The sequence below is a fragment of the Silene latifolia genome, chromosome Y (genome assembly GCF_048544455.1).
Source record: "Silene latifolia isolate original U9 population chromosome Y, ASM4854445v1, whole genome shotgun sequence".
Classification (NCBI taxonomy): domain Eukaryota; kingdom Viridiplantae; phylum Streptophyta; class Magnoliopsida; order Caryophyllales; family Caryophyllaceae; genus Silene; species Silene latifolia.
In genome coordinates this window covers 236,554,879-236,575,949 of record NC_133538.1, presented here as the reverse complement: position 1 = coordinate 236,575,949, position 21,071 = coordinate 236,554,879, and the positions used below count along the sequence as shown (strand labels likewise).

At 36.6% G+C, this 21,071-nt stretch overlaps 2 protein-coding genes across 2 annotated transcripts; both read right to left on the bottom strand.

The window, feature by feature from the left end:
- Positions 1–5,159: 5,159 nt before the first annotated feature.
- LOC141630298 (uncharacterized) lies at positions 5,160–5,585 on the bottom strand. The gene has a single exon (XM_074443138.1). The coding sequence runs from the start codon at positions 5,583–5,585 to the stop codon at positions 5,160–5,162; it is 426 nt and encodes a 141-aa protein (XP_074299239.1).
- Positions 5,586–6,560: 975 nt separating this feature from the next.
- LOC141630297 (uncharacterized) lies at positions 6,561–7,199 on the bottom strand. Its single transcript, XM_074443137.1, has one exon. It carries the CDS (start codon positions 7,197–7,199, stop codon positions 6,561–6,563), a length of 639 nt encoding a protein of 212 aa, XP_074299238.1.
- Positions 7,200–21,071: the final 13,872 nt, after the last annotated feature.

The following is a 21,071-nucleotide window of genomic DNA, read 5'->3' as shown; positions in this document are numbered from 1 at the left end:
AATACAAAACTAAAATGAGTACACTACAACATTCATATATTCATGGATGAAATGGCAACTACCCTAGTTCCATTCATGTAAATTTCTAAATTTATTCTTGCTAGTCGTCAAACGATAATGCCAAATATTATGATGAAACCACAAATTTGTATCAAATACTCATGTGGTATTTGGCAAGAATGCAATGTCAATGTCATAGATTTTCAAGGAGGAATATGTTAGAGTCACACAACCAACTTCCTTGATCTTTACTTATTTGGGGTTTGTATCTATTTTAGTGTCTAACACCTTCTCTTTTGAGCCTAGTTCTATCCTTAACAATTAAGATATGTACTTACTTCTTATCGCTCCCACTGACTTCAAGAATTTCTGCTTGATGAAGACTTATCTTCATTTAAATTCCTAGTTAGTCCTTCACAAGGATAAATTCTATTGTGATACTTGGTCAATCAAAATTTCTAACAAATCAATTTACCAATTTAACATTGTCATATTCTTAACAACTTAAGTGCTTGATGACAAGTGTTTAGGTTGAGCAACAAGACTTTTGAACCGTGGATGCATAGAAGATATTATCAAAACATATTTTGACTAATCATTACCTCTAGTCATATTTCTTCACAAGAAATCATACATATGTATGTTAGGAATTTAAGATGCTAATCTTATATGACATAGGACAACTCCTATGGAATAGAACGATTCCTATGGAGCTAGTCCATGCCTTATTTAAACGGTTCAATTGAGGCTTTTAGAAAGGAGATTCCATTTGTCGTTAGTAATAGTGGTTTAGCGGAGACTCGTGTTACAATCGAATGATATCGTATATGAGTAGGAGTAATTAAATAGAACAACATTAAAAACAACGAAATAGTGGGAAAATTAAACATTCATCGTTATATCTAAAACATTTTAGCATGTTTTAGCATTTATATAATGACCTCCACCCAATTATATAAATGATTTCGAGACCCAAAATTCATATTAACTTTGGATGTGAGCCTACGGGCCCTCTACACCTCTTATTAATATAACTTGGTGGGTTAACCCTTTTAACCGATTCTACAATTAGAACTCTCGGTCGATGAATTTACGTTAAGTTCATCTTTAGCCCGAACCTATTGGGACAACGGTCCCTCTAATACTTTCATTGAGATCAACCAAATTTCGAAATGTAATAACATTTTATTACCCCACTTACCCAACGTCAATAGAGAGCACCTCGAAAAATCGTATTGTACCCTTATGAAATTGAGATTCATGGGGTTCCTACTATTTGGTAAGGCTATGTCTCAATCTTAATAACGTGAGAGGCCGAGTCAATTTATTATATGTCAAATTTAAGTGAACTAAATTTTCGAACTAACGATAATTATAATTAACACGGTCGAATACTCGATAGGATATGCATGTGTTGTTTATGGCGATTTGGCAATGCATGCAACATATAATGAAAAATGCATAAGCAATAAATAAATTTCCTAGTATGGCCTTCCTAAAATAGAAAATCTAATAATCTATTTACAAATTCGGAAGCCAACTCCATTTGTCCCTTGAATCTTCAAGTGGCACGCTTCCCAAGGACTCCGTCTTGATCGGAACGCCTTTTCGATTGGCACCGTCTTGAAGGAACTCCAGAATAACAAATAATAATAAAATACATAGCTTTTCCTATTATACATTTGTATTATAAAAAAAACTAGTAAAAATAAAAGTGAAACGAGATCACATAAAATTACAACCGGATCGGTAATCCCTTACATTACGGGTAATACCGATTAAAACTAAAGCCATACTAAGATAAAATTACATAATTCAAAATTACATGAATAAAATATGACATTCATCAATAAAAATGCAGCATTATTATATGATCTAACATGCTAAATTATGTGCCAAATGGCCCTAGTTAAACCTTATATCGTATATAATCCGGTTTTATGGAAATGCATGATAATAACTTATTAAAATCACAAATCAATACTTAAATCAAATTTAAGCTCAAGTTAATTACCCTAACTCTCTTAGGACTCAAAAATTAGGCTTTACTCAATTTTTGACAATAATTCAACTTGGTTTTCTATTATTGCTTATTAAACTTCTCTTAATCATAACAATTATGAAATAATTCCCAATAAATCATAAAAATTTGAAAAAATTCGAAATCACATTTTTGTATAAACTGAAATATAATCAAGATTTTAAAAACTCAATAAAAGTTGCCCACAAAATATTTATAATTTATTTCATTAATAAATCGTATAAAATATAACTTTTACCATTTAATCCAAATTAAACATAAAAATTATGGAAAAATCAAAATCAAAAATTTTGAAAATTCTTAAATAATTTCCAGAACCTGGAAATTGCAAAATTTCAACCAAAAATTTTGAATTAATTTTTATGACTAATATAGTTGCCCTTTTATCGATTTTATCACAAAAAAATCAATAAACATACCAAATCAATCAAAATTAATCATGCAACTTTATATCTAATGTTCATATCATATATACAACATTAGAGAAACATTTCATGCCATAAAATTTATTTTAGCTATTTTTGTTAAAAATAGTCACTATTTATATCATTTTAACCATTAAAATTATAAATCATGCATAATAAATCACATGTATCTCAAATTTTACATACAATCTGTAAAATATGCATGTGACATCATATTAAAATTTCATGGTATGTTTTGAAGTTTAACTATTTTTAGTCATTTAACCTCCATTTATACCATTTTTATCACATAAAAATTATAAATCATGCAATATTAATCACATTAATACGAAATTTTACATAAAATACATAAAATATGTATGTGAGGTCATACTAATAAATTATGGCCAGTAGTGAAGTTTAACTATTTTTAGTAAATAAAAGTTCATTTTACTCAATAAAATGTAATTATTTCATTAAAAATCATTAAAATGAGCAATAATCATCCATAAATCATCAATATGACCTAAAAATATTTTAGAACCAGAATACATTACATGCAAAAAATTTTGTGGCTTTATCCTTATAAATCACAAATTATCTAGTTTTAATTAAGTTACATTTAACTCGGAAAAACCAAACCGATTATGCATGCAACACCAAAACTCTGATACCAATTTTTGGGTTCATATACCCTTATTAGACTCATCTAATTTATTTTATAAATTACCCATAATTTATATTTCTGTGGATCTAGTGCATGAATAACAAAATAATGAAATAAGGAAGAAAATCGAGTTTCCTTACATTGTAAATGTACCGAATTTTGGGTACAATTAAGGTCTCCTACCTTCACTTGTTCTTGAGCTTAATACATTGGAATGATCTTCCATAAACTCAAACTTTCAAACTATAAAGTCTCATCTTGATTGCACCCAAAAAAATCCCTTAAAACTAATATATTAATTAACTAGATTAATATACTAGTTATCCTTAATAATTCTAATTATATTGTATTACTACAATAGTAATAATATATTGTAATATTAGAATATGGTTGAACAATTTTATATAATCTAAAAACTATTTTTAGAGAGAAGTGGGAGAAGAAAATAAGAATGATATAAATTTGCACATATGAAAAATGAGAACATTTTTCTCTATATGCCAAGGGGGAGCCGGTTTTGGGGTTCAAGAAGGCCAATGCATGGCCTTCACCCTTTTGCTTTTACTCTTCTCTAAATCATAGGTGTGTAAGGCTAGCATTAGGCACTCATTGTGTTTCATTTTAACAATTAAAATAAAACACCCACTAACCCCAAAAACCCTCTATTTTTCGGTCCATACATAAGATGGACATCCATTTTATGTTTGTTAATTTGTCATTTGTAATAAGGTTGGTCATGTGTCACACACCATGCCCATAGATATTTCAATGCATATTTAACCCTTAAATATCATTTTATAACAAATAAATTACTTGTGACAATTTAACTAGTAATACATGATTACAATTATTAAAATGGGTCATATAAATATAATTCACAACATTTTGCAATTATAATTAATCAATCATTCTTAATTTAATTGTTTCACAAACAAAAATAATTTTTGTAATAAAATATTTTGATGACTTAAATAAATCTTATTTAATCAAATTACAATAAGATACTCATTCTTACATACAATGCAAATTGTTCAATTTTTAAGGAGTTAATTAACTTGTATTATTATACAATTAATTAATTAATCTATTAAGGGAATTGTCCTATAGGTGTGACCTTAAGGGATCAACTGATCACCACCGTCAAACGACAGTAATGTCAAACTCTAGTTACCCAATCATTACCGATTAATGTTGATCAGTTGACTATATAATTGAATCATCCCTTACATATTCTTATTATGAGATTTAATATGTGATCGCACTATTGTTGAGGACACATACTCCAACAAAATCTTCATAACTCTTTTGTCAATCCTAGGCATCCTAGGCCGCCTTCATCTTTTGGCGAATCAACTTCTCTTGCTCAACCATCTCCTGTACCATTTTTGGCCCTAGAACCACGCCCTCTGCACTTTCATCCCAACAAATGGGACTCCTACCTCCGTCCATACAAAGCCTCAAAAGGTGCCATCCCAATACTAGTATGATAGCTGTTATTATATGAAAATTCGATCAAATCCAACCTATCTTTCCAGCTGCCACCAAATTCCATCACACAAGCTCTCAATATGTCCTCCAAGGTCCTTATAGTTCTCTCAGTTTGTCCGTCCGTCGCAGGATGGAATGTTGTACTCATCTTCTATGTACTTTCCATCAACTCCTGCAACTCTTACCAGAATCGTGATATGAACCTCGCATCTCTATCTGACACTATGTCTTTTGGTACCCCGTGCAATCTTACCACATTCTTTCGATAACCATTAGCCAGTTGCAGCTTGCTCCATGTATATCGGAATAAAATGAGCTGACTTGGTCATTCAATCCATAATCACCCAAATCATATTGTTATCCTGCTGAGTCCTCGGTAATCCCACAATGAAATCCATCAAAATAGACTCCCATTTCCACTCTGGTACCTTAAGTGACTCAACCTTACCTTGTGGTCTTTGCTGCTCACCCTTGACCCTCTGACAAGTCAAACATCTAGCCACAAACTCAGCGACATCTTTCTTCACCACCAAAAAGTCTTTTTCAAGTCTTTGTACAATTATTCACCACGCGGATGCACTGAATAAGAAGTGCAATGAGCCTCAGTCATGATCGCCTTTCTCATCTCCGCATCACCAGAAACGCACCATCTACCATCATACCGAAAACTCCCATCCGCATGAATCGAAAATCGTGACATATTGTTGTTGGCTACCCTTCCCCTCCATTCTTGAATTTTAGGATCAAGCAATTTCTTCTGTCTTAAGTCATCATAAAACTCTGGTTCAACTGTCAAATTGCCGATGGCATCCCTCTTACAAATCATATGTATACCCATCTTAGTCACTTTATCCTTTAGCTGCGTTACTGACAAAGCTGTGCATAAGGAATGCACACTCTTCTTGCTCAACGCGTCAGCTATAATAATATTAGCCTTCCCCTCATGGTAGATAATCTCCATATCATAGTCCCCAATCAGCTCCATCCACCTCCTCTAACGCATATTCAACTCCTTTTGAGTGAAAATGTACTTCAAACTCTTGTGATCTGAAAACACCTTAAAGGTTGCCCCATAGAGGTAGTGTCTCCAAATATTTAGAGAAAAAACAACGGCACCCAACTCCAGATCATGAGTAGGGTAGTTCTCCTCATAAGATTTCAGTTGCCTTGATGCGTAACCGATTACCTTCCCATTGTGCATCAAAACACAACCCAGTCCATTCTTCGAAGTATCAATATAAACCTCGAAGTTCTCACTACCCTCAGGTAGTGCTAAGATAGGAGCTGTAGTCAAACGCTCCTTTAAAGTCTGGAACTCTATCTCACAACTCCCATCCCAACGAAATCGATTCTATTTCCTCATCAAAGTTGTCATCGGTCTAGCAATGGTAGAAAAATCTTTCACAAACCTCATGTAGTAACCAACTAAACCTAAGAAACTCCGAATTTCAGCCACATTTTTTTGGTACTTCCCAGCTTGACACTGCTGCAATTTGCTAGGATCCACAGACATCCGATCTTTCGAAATCACATGGCCCAGAAAAGCCACCTTCTCCAACCAAAACTCGCACTTGGACAACTTAGCATACAACTGGTTATCGCGTAATTTTTGTAATACCAATCGTAGACTGTTCTTATGCTCCTCTTTAGTCTTGGAATAGACTAGGATGTTGTCAATGAAGACCTCCACAAACTGGTCCATGAAAGGACTAAAGACCCAATTCATCAAATCCATGAATACAGCTGGTGCATTAGTCAACCCAAAAGGCATCACCACATACCCATAGTGACCATACCACGATCTGAAAGCTGTCTTAGGAATATCCTCATCTCGGATTCTCAAGTGATGGTACCCCGACCTTAGATCGATCTTGGAAAACACCCCAACTCCACTTAACTGATTGAATAAGTCATCAATTCTCGGCAACGGATACCTGTTCTTTACTGTGACATGATTTAACTACCTGTATTCGATGCATAACCCCATACAACCATCCTTCTTCTTTTCAAATAAAACTGGTGCTCTCCACGGCGATACACTTGGTCGAATGTATCCCTTTTCTAATAGATCATCCAGTTGTTTCTTTAGGTCTTCTAGTTCTTTCGGTGCTATCCGGTATGGAGCCTTAGATATGGGTCTCGTTTCCGGCTTCAACTCCACACTAAAATCGATGTCCCTCTTTGGCGGTAACCCTGGAATCTCTTCTGGAAAGCCATCCATGAACTCATCCACAACCAGTATCTCCGTTACTATAGGTTTCTCCAATCGACTATCCCAAATATGACAAAGGATCATGGGATACCCCTTCCTCAGGTAATATTTTAAGGTTATAGCTGCGATAGCCTTGAACTTGGGTTTGACTGCAAACCCTCGGTAAGATACTTTAGATCCCTTAGGACCCCTCAAGGTCACCTTTTTCTGATGACAATCTATACTACCTTTATAATTATCCAACCAGTCCATCCCGACGATGACCTCAAACCCACCCATAGGAAACTCAAACAAATTAACCGGAAGGTTAACTTCCCCAAATAACCATAGACACTTCTTTATACAACCTCCCACAAGACACAGACTCTCCAGACGGTATGACAACATTATCCTTTACAGACTCATACTCTCACAATCCCATATACAAGGCATGTCTCCTAGACACAAAATAATGCGTAGCCCCCGAATCAAATAAAACAAAGGTCGGCGAATTATTAACGAGAAAGGTACAAGTGACGACTTGCGCATCCTCCTCAGCTGTCTGTTTGTCCATTATGAACAAATTGCCACTATTATTTTGACCTCCACCCTGCACCGTGATTGCCGATGCATTAGACTTAGCAGCCTAATTCTGATTAGCATTACCACCCCGACGCTGGTAAGCCCCAACATTATTACGGTTGAAGTAGTTGTTGCTGCTGTTGCTTTAACCACCCTGATTAGGCCACGACCTAGCTGGCTTATTACTTGCCATGCTCTGACTCGGTGCCTGAGAATACTTCCCCTGATGCTGTCTCCGGAAGCCCAGTCCCCAATAGCTCGTACACTCAAATCTCTTGTGGCAAGTACCGCCACAGTTAAAACACTGCAACCCGGAGTTGCCACTGCTAGTACGACCACCGCGACCAGCAAAAGACGACCCTCCACTGAATCCGGACCCTCTAGAGTAAGCCTTAGCATGGTTGTAATTACCATGCTTGAACCCCGATTGCCCGTTGTTCCCATTAGCAGATTTCCTCTTCTCACTCATCTTTTCTCCAGTTTCCTTAGCCATATCGACTAGTCTCTGAGCATTCCCAGCCCGTTCATACACATCTTTCACGTCCATAAGAACCCCAACAAGTAGCCTCTCCATAATCTTTAGTGGCATTGCTCAAATCAGTGAGCCAAACTCAATGGACTCGGCTCTAAATCTTCCGCATAGCGTGATAATTCATTGAACCTCTTGTAATACTCCGCCACAGTCATGCTCCCAGTCATACGGAAAGTGCTGAACTCGGCCCTCATCTTGTTCCGAATGTGCTCGGGAACAAACTCGATTCTCATAGCCTTCTTGAACTCTGCACACGGAATAGCAGGTTCACCCCTGTTCCTATAATACTCACGACCCCCCTCTTTCTCTCTATTCAACCATGCTCCAGCCTCATCCCTTAGGTAGAACGAAGCTTGTTCCACCTTCAACTCTTCCGGACACTTCACCACCTTAAAAACACTCTCCATATCTCGATGCCAGTTATCGAGCAAGTGAGGTGCCTCAATGCCCTCATAGGTAGTGGGATTAAAGAGCGAGATAGTTGTGCTCATCTTAGTGACATCGACGACCACTTCCTTCACCTTCCCTTACATTCCTGAGAGCCTCAGTAAGAGCGCCGTGTTGCTCGATCAACCAAGCAACCTCATCTAGAGTCATCTTCGAAGCCTTAAGGTACGCATGAGATCTCTTTGGTGGCATTTTTGAGGTGATATAAGAAGATAAACGTATGCATGTAGCCTGTGGCTTAAAATAAGAACGCAATCGCCCAAAGCAGTACTCGATCGAGTACATGATGGTACTCGGTCGAGTACAAAGACTACTCGGCCGAGTACCTAAACTCCAGAAGTTGATCAGAATCCCACATAAATCATACTCGGTCGAGTACCTGAAGTACTCGACCGAGTACGCCCCACTCGGTCGAGTATCCCCTCTACTCGGTCGAGTGGTCATACTTTAGAAGCTACTGTTAAATAAACATACACCCTCACTCGGTCGAGTGACAGGTACTCGATCGAGTTCCCTCTATTCGGTCGAGTACCTCCCTCACTCGGCCGAATCATGCCGTCACGATTTCCCAACCACATATTTAACCAAGTAAAGTACCGAAATACAACCAAACACCTTATTCTCATATTGCTACCAACAAGTACAGCAAGACATATGATCACTACTGATCATGCCATATTATCATCTCGACTATTCCACAGCACATAAGGCCAACTCATGCCATCTCATCTCGAACCACAACATGCACATCACTTTATAAAACACAAGCATACACTGATCCTACGACACACCCCGTAGTTACCGGTTCAAACTTGTGTGGGCAACATTGCGATTTCGAGACGTCTCTCAAACCTTTGTGGTAGCTCCAAAAAATTCCTTCCCGGGTTCATTTTAATTATACACTCTAAGTTCATTTGTTCATTGGTTTTAGGTTCCAAAATCGTCACTCTGATACTACTTTGTAACACCACTATATAGCAAAGTGTCTTACCAAGGACCACCTTAACGTATAAGGGTGCTACCATCTCGGTTACCCGGGGTAGTACACATCATAGAAACCATAATGAAAAAACTTTTATTAAAACAACTTAAAGAAAATGGTTACAAGTCTTAAAACTCTAAAACGGCACAACCAAAACCAAAAGTCATGAAACTAAACTCAGCTACAGCTAAACGACGCAACAAGTGATGACTCCGCCCATCCGTATCCCGTAAGCTAAATGAACATCCATCACCTGCTAAGTCAACTGCTCACCATCCCCGAATATATCACCACAGTTTTGAAAATATAAGACGGGGTCAGTCAACTGTATAACCAAATTAAGCATACGCAGCGGAAACAATTACAAACAACACAATAAACCAATACTCCAACTCCAACAATCACTAGAATAACTGACTACACACTAAAATATGTAGCCATGCTAGGTTACCCATTGCAACAGGTAACCCGCACTGCTAGTGGGGACCACAGCTGTACCACCTAAGCCCCGCCCATCCCAACAAGCGAACCCAACTCCTTAATGTGCACATCCAACTTATGACGGGAGTCACAAGGGGCGAACATGGGGTTGGAACCATCTCCCGACATGGTCCTACAACAACAACTAACCAACGGTATAATCCAAATCAACCTTCATTAAACTCAATCAAAAAGGGTAACATGCCAACAATAAATCACAAAGAACTTAACCAATTACACAGCCAAATGAGTAGGGGAAACCCTACCTTATTGCGATCCAAGCAAATCACAACAATCAAGTCAGAGAGGCTCCTCTTTGAACCCATCACCTATCACCATATCATACGATTAAAATCTACCCTAAACTCCCAATTCACCCGATTAGGGTTTACCAACTATAGACAAAACGACAACAATAAAAGTACGATACTTACCGATGAAATCGACGCGGACAAGGGATGTAAAACTCTCAAATTGAACGAATTTAACCTTAGAAGTGATTAAGATGATTGGAGAAGGTTGTACGTAGTTTAGGTTTAAGACTTAAGAGAAATGATTAAGAAAAGATTAAGGAACTGTTACACGCCTTTATATACTTCTCCAATTATTTTAATCAAAAACGCGGAATTTCACCCGTAAAACCGGTTACTCGGCCGAGTACTCGATGTTCTCGACCGAGTACGCCCTACTCGACCGAGTACCAACACGCTCGGTCGAGTACTGACATTCCAGAACCCGACCTCAGCACGCCCGACAGCCTACTTGGCCGAGTAAGCCCTACTCAACTTAGTATCCCATGGTCAGAAACCTGTGGTATTACAGAGGCAAAGTAGTTTACGTAGCAATTTATGTGGACGATATATTGATGATAAGGAATAATTACCGAGAAATTGAGGATCTTAAATATTATTTAGACATTGCATTCAAGATCAAGGACTTAGGCACAATATTATCTCTTTTTTGGGAATGGAATTTAGAAGAACTAAAAATAATAATAATAATAATAATAATAATAATAATAATAATAATAGTAATAATAATAATAAAAATAATAAAAATAAAAATAAAAATAATAATAAAAATAATAACAATAATAGTAACAGTAATAACAGTAATAGTAATAATAGTAGTAGTAATAGTAGTAGTAGTAGTAATAATAATAATAATAATAATAATAATAATAATAATAATAATAATAATAATAATAATAATAATAAATAAGCTTGCATATAAATCGGTCAAAGAAATTAATTGTGAAAATTCAAGGCCTGTCAACAGTCCTCTGGATAATACAGTCAAACTGAATGCTGAAACAAGAAATTTCATTGACAATTCTGCAGATTATAGAAGATTAGTTGGGAAAATGAATTATCTTACAAATACTATACCCGACTTAGCTTTTGATGTACAATTACTAAGTCAATATATGGTTTTTCTAAGGGAACAACACTGTGCAGCAGCTATACATGTATTAAGATACATTTCTAAAGATACATTTTAGGATTTGCTACTTAACAATAGTCCATCTTCTCGTTTAGATGACTATTATGATGCAGACTGGGCTGCTTGTCTAGAAACATGGAGGTCTATCAAGGGCTTCCTCGTATTTTTAGGTGATACATTGATATCTTGGAAATCAAAGAAACAACAAGCACTCCCTGTTATACCCCGTAATTTAATAATAATTTCTGAGAATTATTTATGTAACTTAAATAATTAATTAATGGCATTTCTAATAATAATTGTAAATAAGACGTTAATTAATAATAAAATGATAAGTGAGTCAGAAATTGGATATTGGGTCGTGTATGGGTATGTTGGGATCTTAGTACTCGAGTAGTATTGATATAATAATAATAATAATAATAATAATAATAATAATAATATTAATAATAATGATAATATTAATAATAATAATAATAATAATAATAATAATAATAATAATAATAATAATAATAATAATAATTACGATAATTCTAATAGTAATTATATTTGTGTAATAATAATAATATAATAATTACATAGTTTCCTAATACCGGTCTATATGACCTACCTTATCACTCTAAATAGATGGTATGACCAAATTAGAGACCTTATTCACTCATAAAATTCTTAAAAGGGAGAGAAAAGGAGATCTCAAAAGAAAAGAGAAGGAAGAACTAGCTAGGACACAAGGTAATTTTCTATTGTCTCATAACATACTCACCTTAAAACGAATATAACTCGTTAATTAGAACACCATAGGACGAACTAAGACCATCACCTTTACCGTGGACCACCAGGGAGTGACCAGACCCACGTTGGACCACCATTGAGCTGCGGAAAGGAGGTTGTTTTGCTGGGTTTTCGTGGTGGTTTGAGAAGGGTGGTACTATGGTTTACACGGATTTAACACCTGGCCATGGCTTGTTCTGACTTGGACCGGGGTTCGGTTTTTCCTAGGGGGTGAGTCGACCACTTTGTGGTGGTCGTGGGTGGTTGTTGCTGGTGTTTGGTACGGTGGTTGGCCGGAATCACGAGCTAGGGAAGAATTGCGTTTAAGCACGATAAACCATTTAATACTCGTTGCATTGACCTGGGTATGGTGGGGATGGAAGCTAGTGGCCTAGTCAACCTCAGGGATGACGTTGTGATGGCCGTAGGTGGTGGTTTGAGGTGATGGTGGCCGGAATTTCGCAAAACAAGGGAATGTTTGTTGGTTATTGTGCTGTCGGTGATGGGTGGTGGTTGTGGTGTTGCAGATGGATCGAAAGGAGGTGGGACCACTCCTGGCGCCATCGTTGGTCAGTGGTGATGGCGGTTGTGGCTAGAGGTAGAGTGGTGTTGGGTCGAGTTTGAGGAGGTTGTTTAGGGCGTGAGTTTGTGGGATGGTGGTGGTAGTTTGGCTGGTGGTTGTTGGTTGTCGGGGTGCGTCGGGTTGCAGGCTAGTGATATCTGGGTTGGGTGGTCTTGATGATGGCAGGTGGTGTCGGGTATAAGTGGGTTTTGGTGGGGTGTTGAACACGTTTTCGACGTGTTGTATGTGGTTTGTGTTGTGGGTGTTTTCACGAGAAATTATAGGTTGGGTGTTTGGGTTGACTTGTTTATTTTTAAGACGGGATTTTACGTAATAATAATTTGTACGGGAAATAATTAATATAATTAAATTATAATTGAATAAATTAATATAATGAATTGAATAATAAATAATTAAATTATAATATTTATGTTAGGTGACGATTTGTGAATAATTTATAATCGGGTTCGTCTACTTTAATTATTTGGAGCGCTTTGAGCTGCTTAATTGGATTTGCTTGCCAGGTAGGAAACTACTCAATCTTATACTATTTTATTATTGTTCTAAGACGGATTATATGTGAGTCGAATTGGTGATAAGATAAATTAAGTTGTCTTAAGACGATCTTTATTATTGCCTTGCTGAGTTTAATCTGGATAATCTGTCTTATGCCAAGTTCTTATTTTATGATAATTTGGTTATCTTACAGTGACTGTTACTATTGGCTATTCTTGGAGTTGGGAGATTTTATTTGTCATGAGATGAGATGAGTATTGTGTAAGCCAGGCATGGGGATGTGGAAGGGCTGTGGACCTGAGGAGGGTCTGTGTGTCCGGAATGTGTGTCCTTAAGACTGTGTTTTTTGGTGTGGACTGTGTGTCTAGGAGTATCCAGACTGTGTGTCTGAGGCGGGATTGTGTGTCCATTGGACTTTGTGTCCTAGAGTATGACTGTGTGTTTAGAAGAGGAGTATGACTGTGTGTCTAGAAGTGGTTGTGTGCCGTGGTGCTAAGTGAACGAAATTGTGGTGGTAGAATTTATTTGTGTATCAGTGATAGTCTAGGTTGTTTTAGTCTTAGTCATTGTTTAGTTTCCTACTCAACCTCGTGCTTGACCGTGTATTCGTGAACAGCTATAATGAACCATAATGGGGAGCAGATTTGACAGGTACTAAAGATTAGCTGACTTGGGAGCTTATGGGAATGCGTGAAGATTTGACTAGTCTACCTAGAAGTCTAGATCACATAGATTATCTAATCACTTTATTTATTTCCGCTGCGAGCTGTATCTTATTTTATATTAAGTTTAGTTGGTTAAGTTGTAATAAACATGTAATCGCTAAGTTTTAATTTAAAATACTTTGGTGAGTTGGACTTTGTTATTCACTACCTCGGGAAACCGAGATGGTAACGCTTTCATTTACTTGGGATGTCTAGCTAAAGGCTCCTGAGTAAATGGGGGTGTTACAAAGTGGTATAATAGAAAAAACGATCCTCAAGCCTAACCAATGAATAATAATGAACTTAGGATGTGTCTAATAAAATGAACCCTGGGTAGAAACTATTAGGAGCCCCTCTTAGTGCGGTTAAGTAGACGTCCTTAATTCGTACCCTGACCCTTTCAGTTTTGAACCGGATACCTTGAGAGATATTACAGTGTGGGGTAATTTAAAATGAATATTGTTTATTTTGTCTTAGGAGTTTTTGGTTGCCTTGTTTGAATATTGTTTTCATTAATGACTACGGTTACGAGGATATAACCTTGCTTTTAAGGAGAGGGGATGTGATATGATTTTAAGGATTGGTATAAGCATGTGGGTATAAGAAAAGTATTGTGGCATGTATGTGGGAGGCGTAATTATGATTAACATGTGATGTATTACGGAAAATGCGTGGAATTGTGAAGAATGTGATTTGTTTGAATTATAGAAATTTTACCCTTGATTGCTTTGACTGCCGTTTACTGCCTGTTTAATATCTTTACACGAAATTTTTATTTGTGATAGCCTTGTGAGTTAGCTTTCATATGCCGCTTGTTTCATACTTAAATAATATATGGTTTAGGAGAAATAAATATTTTAGTGGACAGTGATCAGAATATTCCTGTACAGTGATGTTTTTGTTCCATGTTTTTGTAAAAATTGCCATTTAAAACTTTCTTATTGTTTATGTATGATTCCAACTCCACCGTTTAAAGGATTCGTATATGTTTCTAAATTGATAAGCCATGTTGCAAGATAATATTTTGACATTTTATAGTGATTTTTATAATTTGACATTAGTTTCTGACAAGTTGCTGTAAAATTTCTGTTTCGACCAAATAATTTTTAAAATGCATTATAAAATGACCTTATGAGTTTTTAACTTGATTCTTTCTCTCATGAATTTTTAACTCTTTGTATTTTTTTATAAATTATAAGTACTCAAGAAGTAATTATGTTATTATTGATTAGTGATTTTTGGAAGTTGTAACATGCTTTCTTATCCGATCCTTGAAAATGTAAGTTATGCTAAAAGGAATTGTTTCTCATCTCTTACATCTTGATATTTTGATGAGGTAAATTATGTGAAGTAGAATAATGATACGTGCATTTTATATAGTCCTTTTTGGCCTCTTATGCATGCATTTCTATCTTATTCTCGTAGTTTTGTATTGCAAAATGCCCCGAATAGGCTACTTTGGTTTGGTTTGTCTTAATTGCAGGAATGAATCCGAAAGTAGCAGAATCGTACCTTTTTCAGTCCCCTTAGCATTCATTTATGGAGATGAAAGGTTTGACGCGGAAATACTATGCCTCGGGAACCGTGAAGGAGTCTCAGAAGCTAACCAAGTGAAGAAAACAAGCTGTTTCAGTAGCTGGATGCTCAATCGAAGTCTTTTCTGTTCGATCGAGTGAAGATGATGGTCAAGGAAGCTCGATCGAGTCCCTGCTGAACTCGATCGAAACGTGGCATTTGGAGTTTACTCGATCGAAGACCCTACTTGTTCGATCGAGAGGTTTTTCTGGAATGGTGCTCGATCGAGGAGTCTCAAATCGCTCGATCGAGTACTTTGCTTTGTTACACGGGATTTTTATTTCGTGTTAACCTTAATTAGTATCTTAGTTTCTTTAATAAATATCTCCCTATATAAGGGAAGACGTAATTAGGTTTAATAAGTCTGTTTTTTCCCCTCTTAATTACTCTTGAATCTCAGAAACTCTCTTAAGCAGACTTTATTTCTTCTCTTTCCTTTCGTATGCTGCTCTTGTTCTTGTGCCAGATTCTGAAATTTGTAATCTCTCTACTCTATATACTTAATCAATTTCATCTTTTGCATTCTTAATTACTAGTTCCTTAATTACTGTTTTAATTTTTGTTATAGTTTAGTTTATGCAATTTCATTCTCTTAATCTCTATATTATGTCTCTTGCTTTTACATCTCTTGTTGCTTGTTTCTTCAATATCATGAGTAGCTAATTCTCTCTATGTTAGGATTAGGGGAGCCATGGTAGTGAATAGATGATGCTGTAAGTAGATTAGTTGGTATGATTGTGAGAACTGTTTTATAACAATATAATTGTAATCGTTTACTTGAGTGCACGCTTCTAAATCAGTTAATTTGGTTAAGTTCAGACCTAGATCGAGAGATTGGAATGAATAGACCTGTTATGAACAGTAAGACTACACTAGTGAGGGCGAGAGCTAAGTTAGTTGTATTTTAGGGCAGAAAGTGGACCGAGAGGACCTTTTCTTTACCCTTCTCACATTAGACCGACTGAGCTATTTATGACAGAATTGACTAATTACCATGGTGAACCGACATCCTAGCATTATTCTCCTTATTTGATCACAACTTAATTCCCTTTATTCTTATTGCTCTTTTTCTCTTACCTTAATCTCATTTAGTTAGTTAGAAATCAAATCAAAACAACAAATTGTTACCGTGACAGACTTAGATAGTAAGTAGATATAATAGCTTCCCTGTGGAGTACGATATCCGACTTACCTCTACTATATTTATTAGTTGAGCCGGTTGGTTTATTTTTGATAGGGTTGCGACAGCCGTGTCAAATTTTAGCGCCGTTGCCGGGGAGGCAATTAGTCTATTTATCTGCTTATTTTCGTTTGTCTCAGTCTCAGGGAATTTTAATTCCTTGAGACAGTTCTTATTTATTTTCTCTAGTTTTGTTTATGCCCAGGTCTAACAGGTCACAATTAGTACCAGCTGATCCTGAACTGGAGCAGACTTTTCGCTATAGACAAAGCTTGTTGAGAAAGAATCGTCAAAAGGAAGCCTTGAGTACTTTTGACCCTGATCTTGAATATTTTCTATTTGCAGAAGACCAGTCTTTTGAAGAAGATACTTCTATTTCTGCAGCCAAATATGTAAAGATGCCTAATATCGCGAGCCATTCCGAGCCAACAGCTGCTTCTATTCCTAAAGGTTTTAACCTTGCAACTGAAGATGGGAGTACATTTGATATCCGGCCATCTTAAATTGATTTGGTCGAGAGGAATTTGTATCGTGGAGTAGCTGGTGAGGATCCACGAAAGCACATGGAGGTCTTTACAGACTACTGTTCTACCATCCCCGCTACTAAGGGAGTGACACAGGATAAGATAAAGGAGGTTCTATTTCCTTTTTCTCTGACCGATGGAGCCTGAGAGTGGCTCACTGATCTTGATAGGACTGCTTGTGAAAAACGGTTAAGTTATTTGGATCAAAACATAAGAGTTGTTAAGAAAATATGGATTAGGAAAGATATTTTAGACATTGTTCGTCATAAGAAGGGACCCAAACTTGTTTGGGTCCCTAAATCATAAAACTAATCTCTCTTGCAGGGCCATATGAAAGGAGGCAGCCGTTGGTATCTTGATAGCGAATGTTCACGACATATGACAAGTAATAGAACCAATTCCTCTCATTATTGGCCTACGATGGTGGAATTGTGACATTTGGAGACAACAAAAAAGGTGAAGTAATTGGTATTGGCAAAGTTGGTAAGTCTCTTTCATATTCCATTGATGATGTGTTGCTTGTAAAGGGTCTCAAACACAATTTGACTAGTATTTATCAATTATGTGACAAAGGAAATAAAGTCGAGTTTCATGCAAACCTTTGTTACGTAATCAAGGAAAGTACTAATGAAATTGTTCTTTTAGGTAAGAGAGTTTTTCATCCTTAAACAAAATTTACAAACTCGATTTAGTAGCAGGTCTACCTTCTATGAGGTTTGAAATTGAAGGAGTTTGTGTTGTTTGTGCTCGATGCAAACATGTCCGAAGTTCGTTCAAATCTAAAAGGTTCGTTAGCACCACCAAGCCTCTAGAACTCATTGACATGGATTTATGTGGTCCGATGAGGATTAGAAGCCAAGGTGGAAGTATTTATGTGTGTGTTCTAGTGGACGATTACTCACGGTTTTTTTGGACTTTATTTTTACATGCTAAAAGTGAAGCTTTCGAAGAGTTTCATGCTTTGATTAAAAAACTCCAAAACAAACTGGGTCATAAATTAATCTCCATTCGAACCGACCATGGAAGAGAATTTGAGAATTATTTATTTATATCATTTTGCAGGGAACATGGTATTGATAATAACTTTTCCACTCATAGGACACTACAACAAAATGGAGTAGTGGAAAGAATGAATAGAACATTGGAAGACATGACTAGATCCATGTTGCTTTGTAGCGAGTTACCTAGAAACTTTTAGGCCGAAGCTGTGAATACAGCTTGTTATATTCGTAACTGTGTTGCTATTTGATCTATCCATAAGAAAACATCTTATGAGCTTCTATATGGGCGAAAGCCAAATATTTCACATTTCCCCTGCTTTGGATCTAAATGCTATGTGCATAACTATGGAAAAAATAATTTGGGAAAATTTGATCCAAGAAGCGATGAGGCGATTTTTATAGGATATTCTAAAGAAAGCAAGCCTATAAAGTTTATAACAAGAGAGCTATGTGTTTTGAAGAAAGCGTTCATGTAATTTTCTATGAAACTAACATGCTTAATGCTGAATTGGCAAGATAATGATGACTTTGAGATTAGATTTGTGAGGGACGATCCTCCTGAATTAGAAGAGGGGCCTTCGTCATTAGAAGGAAGCAGTGCTGAAGATGTCACGAATTCAGAGGGAACTAGACAGAACACATAACTGTTCAATCAGGATAGTTCAACTAACACTGTTGAACGTGAACACACTTACGGAAAGTTAAATGCAGGCACAAATCAGGCTTCTAGTAGCTCAAATACTTCGAGAAAGACTAATACAAATGTCGTGCAGAATCAAACAAAACCATGCACTGTTCAGTTTACAAATACGAATATCGAGCAGAACTCATGACTGTTCAATCTACACCAGAACCAGAAACACTGGTTCCTCGACGTTGGAAGCATCAAAGTTCACATCTTATGGATAAAATCCTGACTGATATCCATGAGGGAGTCAAAACTAGATCTTCATTGAAAAAAAAACTGTGCTCATTATTTATTTTTGTCTGAATTAGAACCATCCAACGTTAATGATGCTTTAACTGATCCTGATTGGGTAATTGCTATGCAGGAGGAACTTAATCAGTTTGAGCGCAGCAAGGTGTGGCATTTGGAACCACCTCCAAAAGATCGTTCCGTCATAGGAACTAAATTGGTATTTCGAAACAAATTGGATGATGCAGGTGTAATTGTGAGAAACAAGGGTAGACTCGTGGTGCAAGGATACAATCACCATGAAGGGATCGACTATGATGAAACCTTTGCACCCGTGGCTAGACTTGAAGCTATTCGTCTTCTTATTGCCTTTGCTGCTCACATGGGTATCAAACTCTTTCAAATGGATGTTAAGACCGCGTTTCTTAATGGCTATTTGCAAGAGGAAGTATATGTTGAACAACCTCCCGGTTTTTTAGATAGCAAATTCCTAATCATGTTTATAAATTAGATAAGGCACTTTATGGTCTTAAACAAGCACCTAGGTCTTGGGATGATAGACTATCAAAGTTACTTCTTGAAAATGGGTTTCAAAGAGGATCCATTGACAAAACAGTATTTTTAAAACCGGTGAAAGAGGACTTATTAGTTGTTCAAATTTATGTAGATGATATCATTTTTGGAGCAACTAATGATGATTTATGTGCATATTTCTCCAATTTTATGCAATCGGAGTTCAAGATGAGCATGATGGGCGAGTTAGGATTCTTTTTGGGTCTTCAAATAAAGTAAGCCACACATGGCATAATGAATTAATGATCCATCAAAGAAAGTATATCAAGAAGATGCTAAAGAAATTTGGTATGACTACAGCGAATCCATTCCCTACAGCTATGTGTTCTACACTAAAGCTTGATAAAGATGAGAAAGGTAAAAGTGTAGATGAAAAGGTGTATTGAGGTATGATAGGTTCACTCTTATATATTACCGTTAGTCGTCCAGATATTCTTTATAGTGTGTGTTTGTGTGCTCGGTTTTAGTCAAATCCTAAAGAATCACATTTAACAGCTATAAAGCGTATTCTTCGATATTTGATTGGAACTCATGACTTATATCTATGGTATCCTATGGATTGCAATTTTACTCTAACGGGGCATATATTCAGATGCAGATTATGCAGGTTGCTCAGTTGAGAGAAAGAGTACCTCTGGTATTGCTACTTTTGTAGGACCGTGTCTTATCTCTTGTGCATCCAAGAAACAAAATACGGTTGCTCTATCTACTGCCGAGAGTGAACATGTCGCTGCTGCTCAATGTTGTTCTCAAATATTTTGGGTAAGACAACAGCTGCGGGATTATGGTATGATCATTAACTGTATTCCTATTCTTTGTGATAACACTAGCGCAATTACTATTTCAAAAAATCCTGTTCAACACTCCAGGACAAAACATATTGACATTCGTCATCATTTTCTTCATGACCACGTAGAAAAAGAGAACATAAACTTAAAATTTTGTAAGATGGAAGATCAGTTGTCCGATATTTTTACTAAACCTTTGAGTAGAGAACAATTTGAGAAAATTCGGTTGGAATTGGTTCTTCTGAATGATAGCTTGTAGTCAATTTTATCCTAACATTCATCCATCGATGATTGACTAGATTGGAGTCGTTGTGATTCTGAGTTGATAATTTGTCCTAACGTTATTGTACCTAGCAGTAGTCTGCTTACTCTAGTCGGTTCTCTCATATAGACTAGTAATGAGTGGACAAACGGTGAGATGTTACTGTTTTACATAACTATATGCATATTCTCCTTGGCAAAAGATAAACAAATCCTCTTATTCGTATCTTACCCAATACACCAAGTATTTTATGGAAAATATCCTTTCATAAATACAAACCTAAATCTCCTCACCCGTATAACCTCCCTAACATAAACCAAACCAAAATCCCCAAATTAAACTTCAAACCCTAAAAATTCCAAACTTCACCTTACCTCACCCTCTTCTTCCGCGGCGACAATGGCGATGAAGAAAACCAGAGCCAGCACCACCAGATCAAAAC

Bases quoted from the DNA above. Each gene is read 5' to 3' on its own strand.
- LOC141630298 (XM_074443138.1), bottom strand. From the start codon at position 5,585: ATGGAGCTGATTGGGGACTATGATATGGAGATTATCTACCATGAGGGG.
- LOC141630297 (XM_074443137.1), bottom strand. From the start codon at position 7,199: ATGTTGTCATACCGTCTGGAGAGTCTGTGTCTTGTGGGAGGTTGTATA.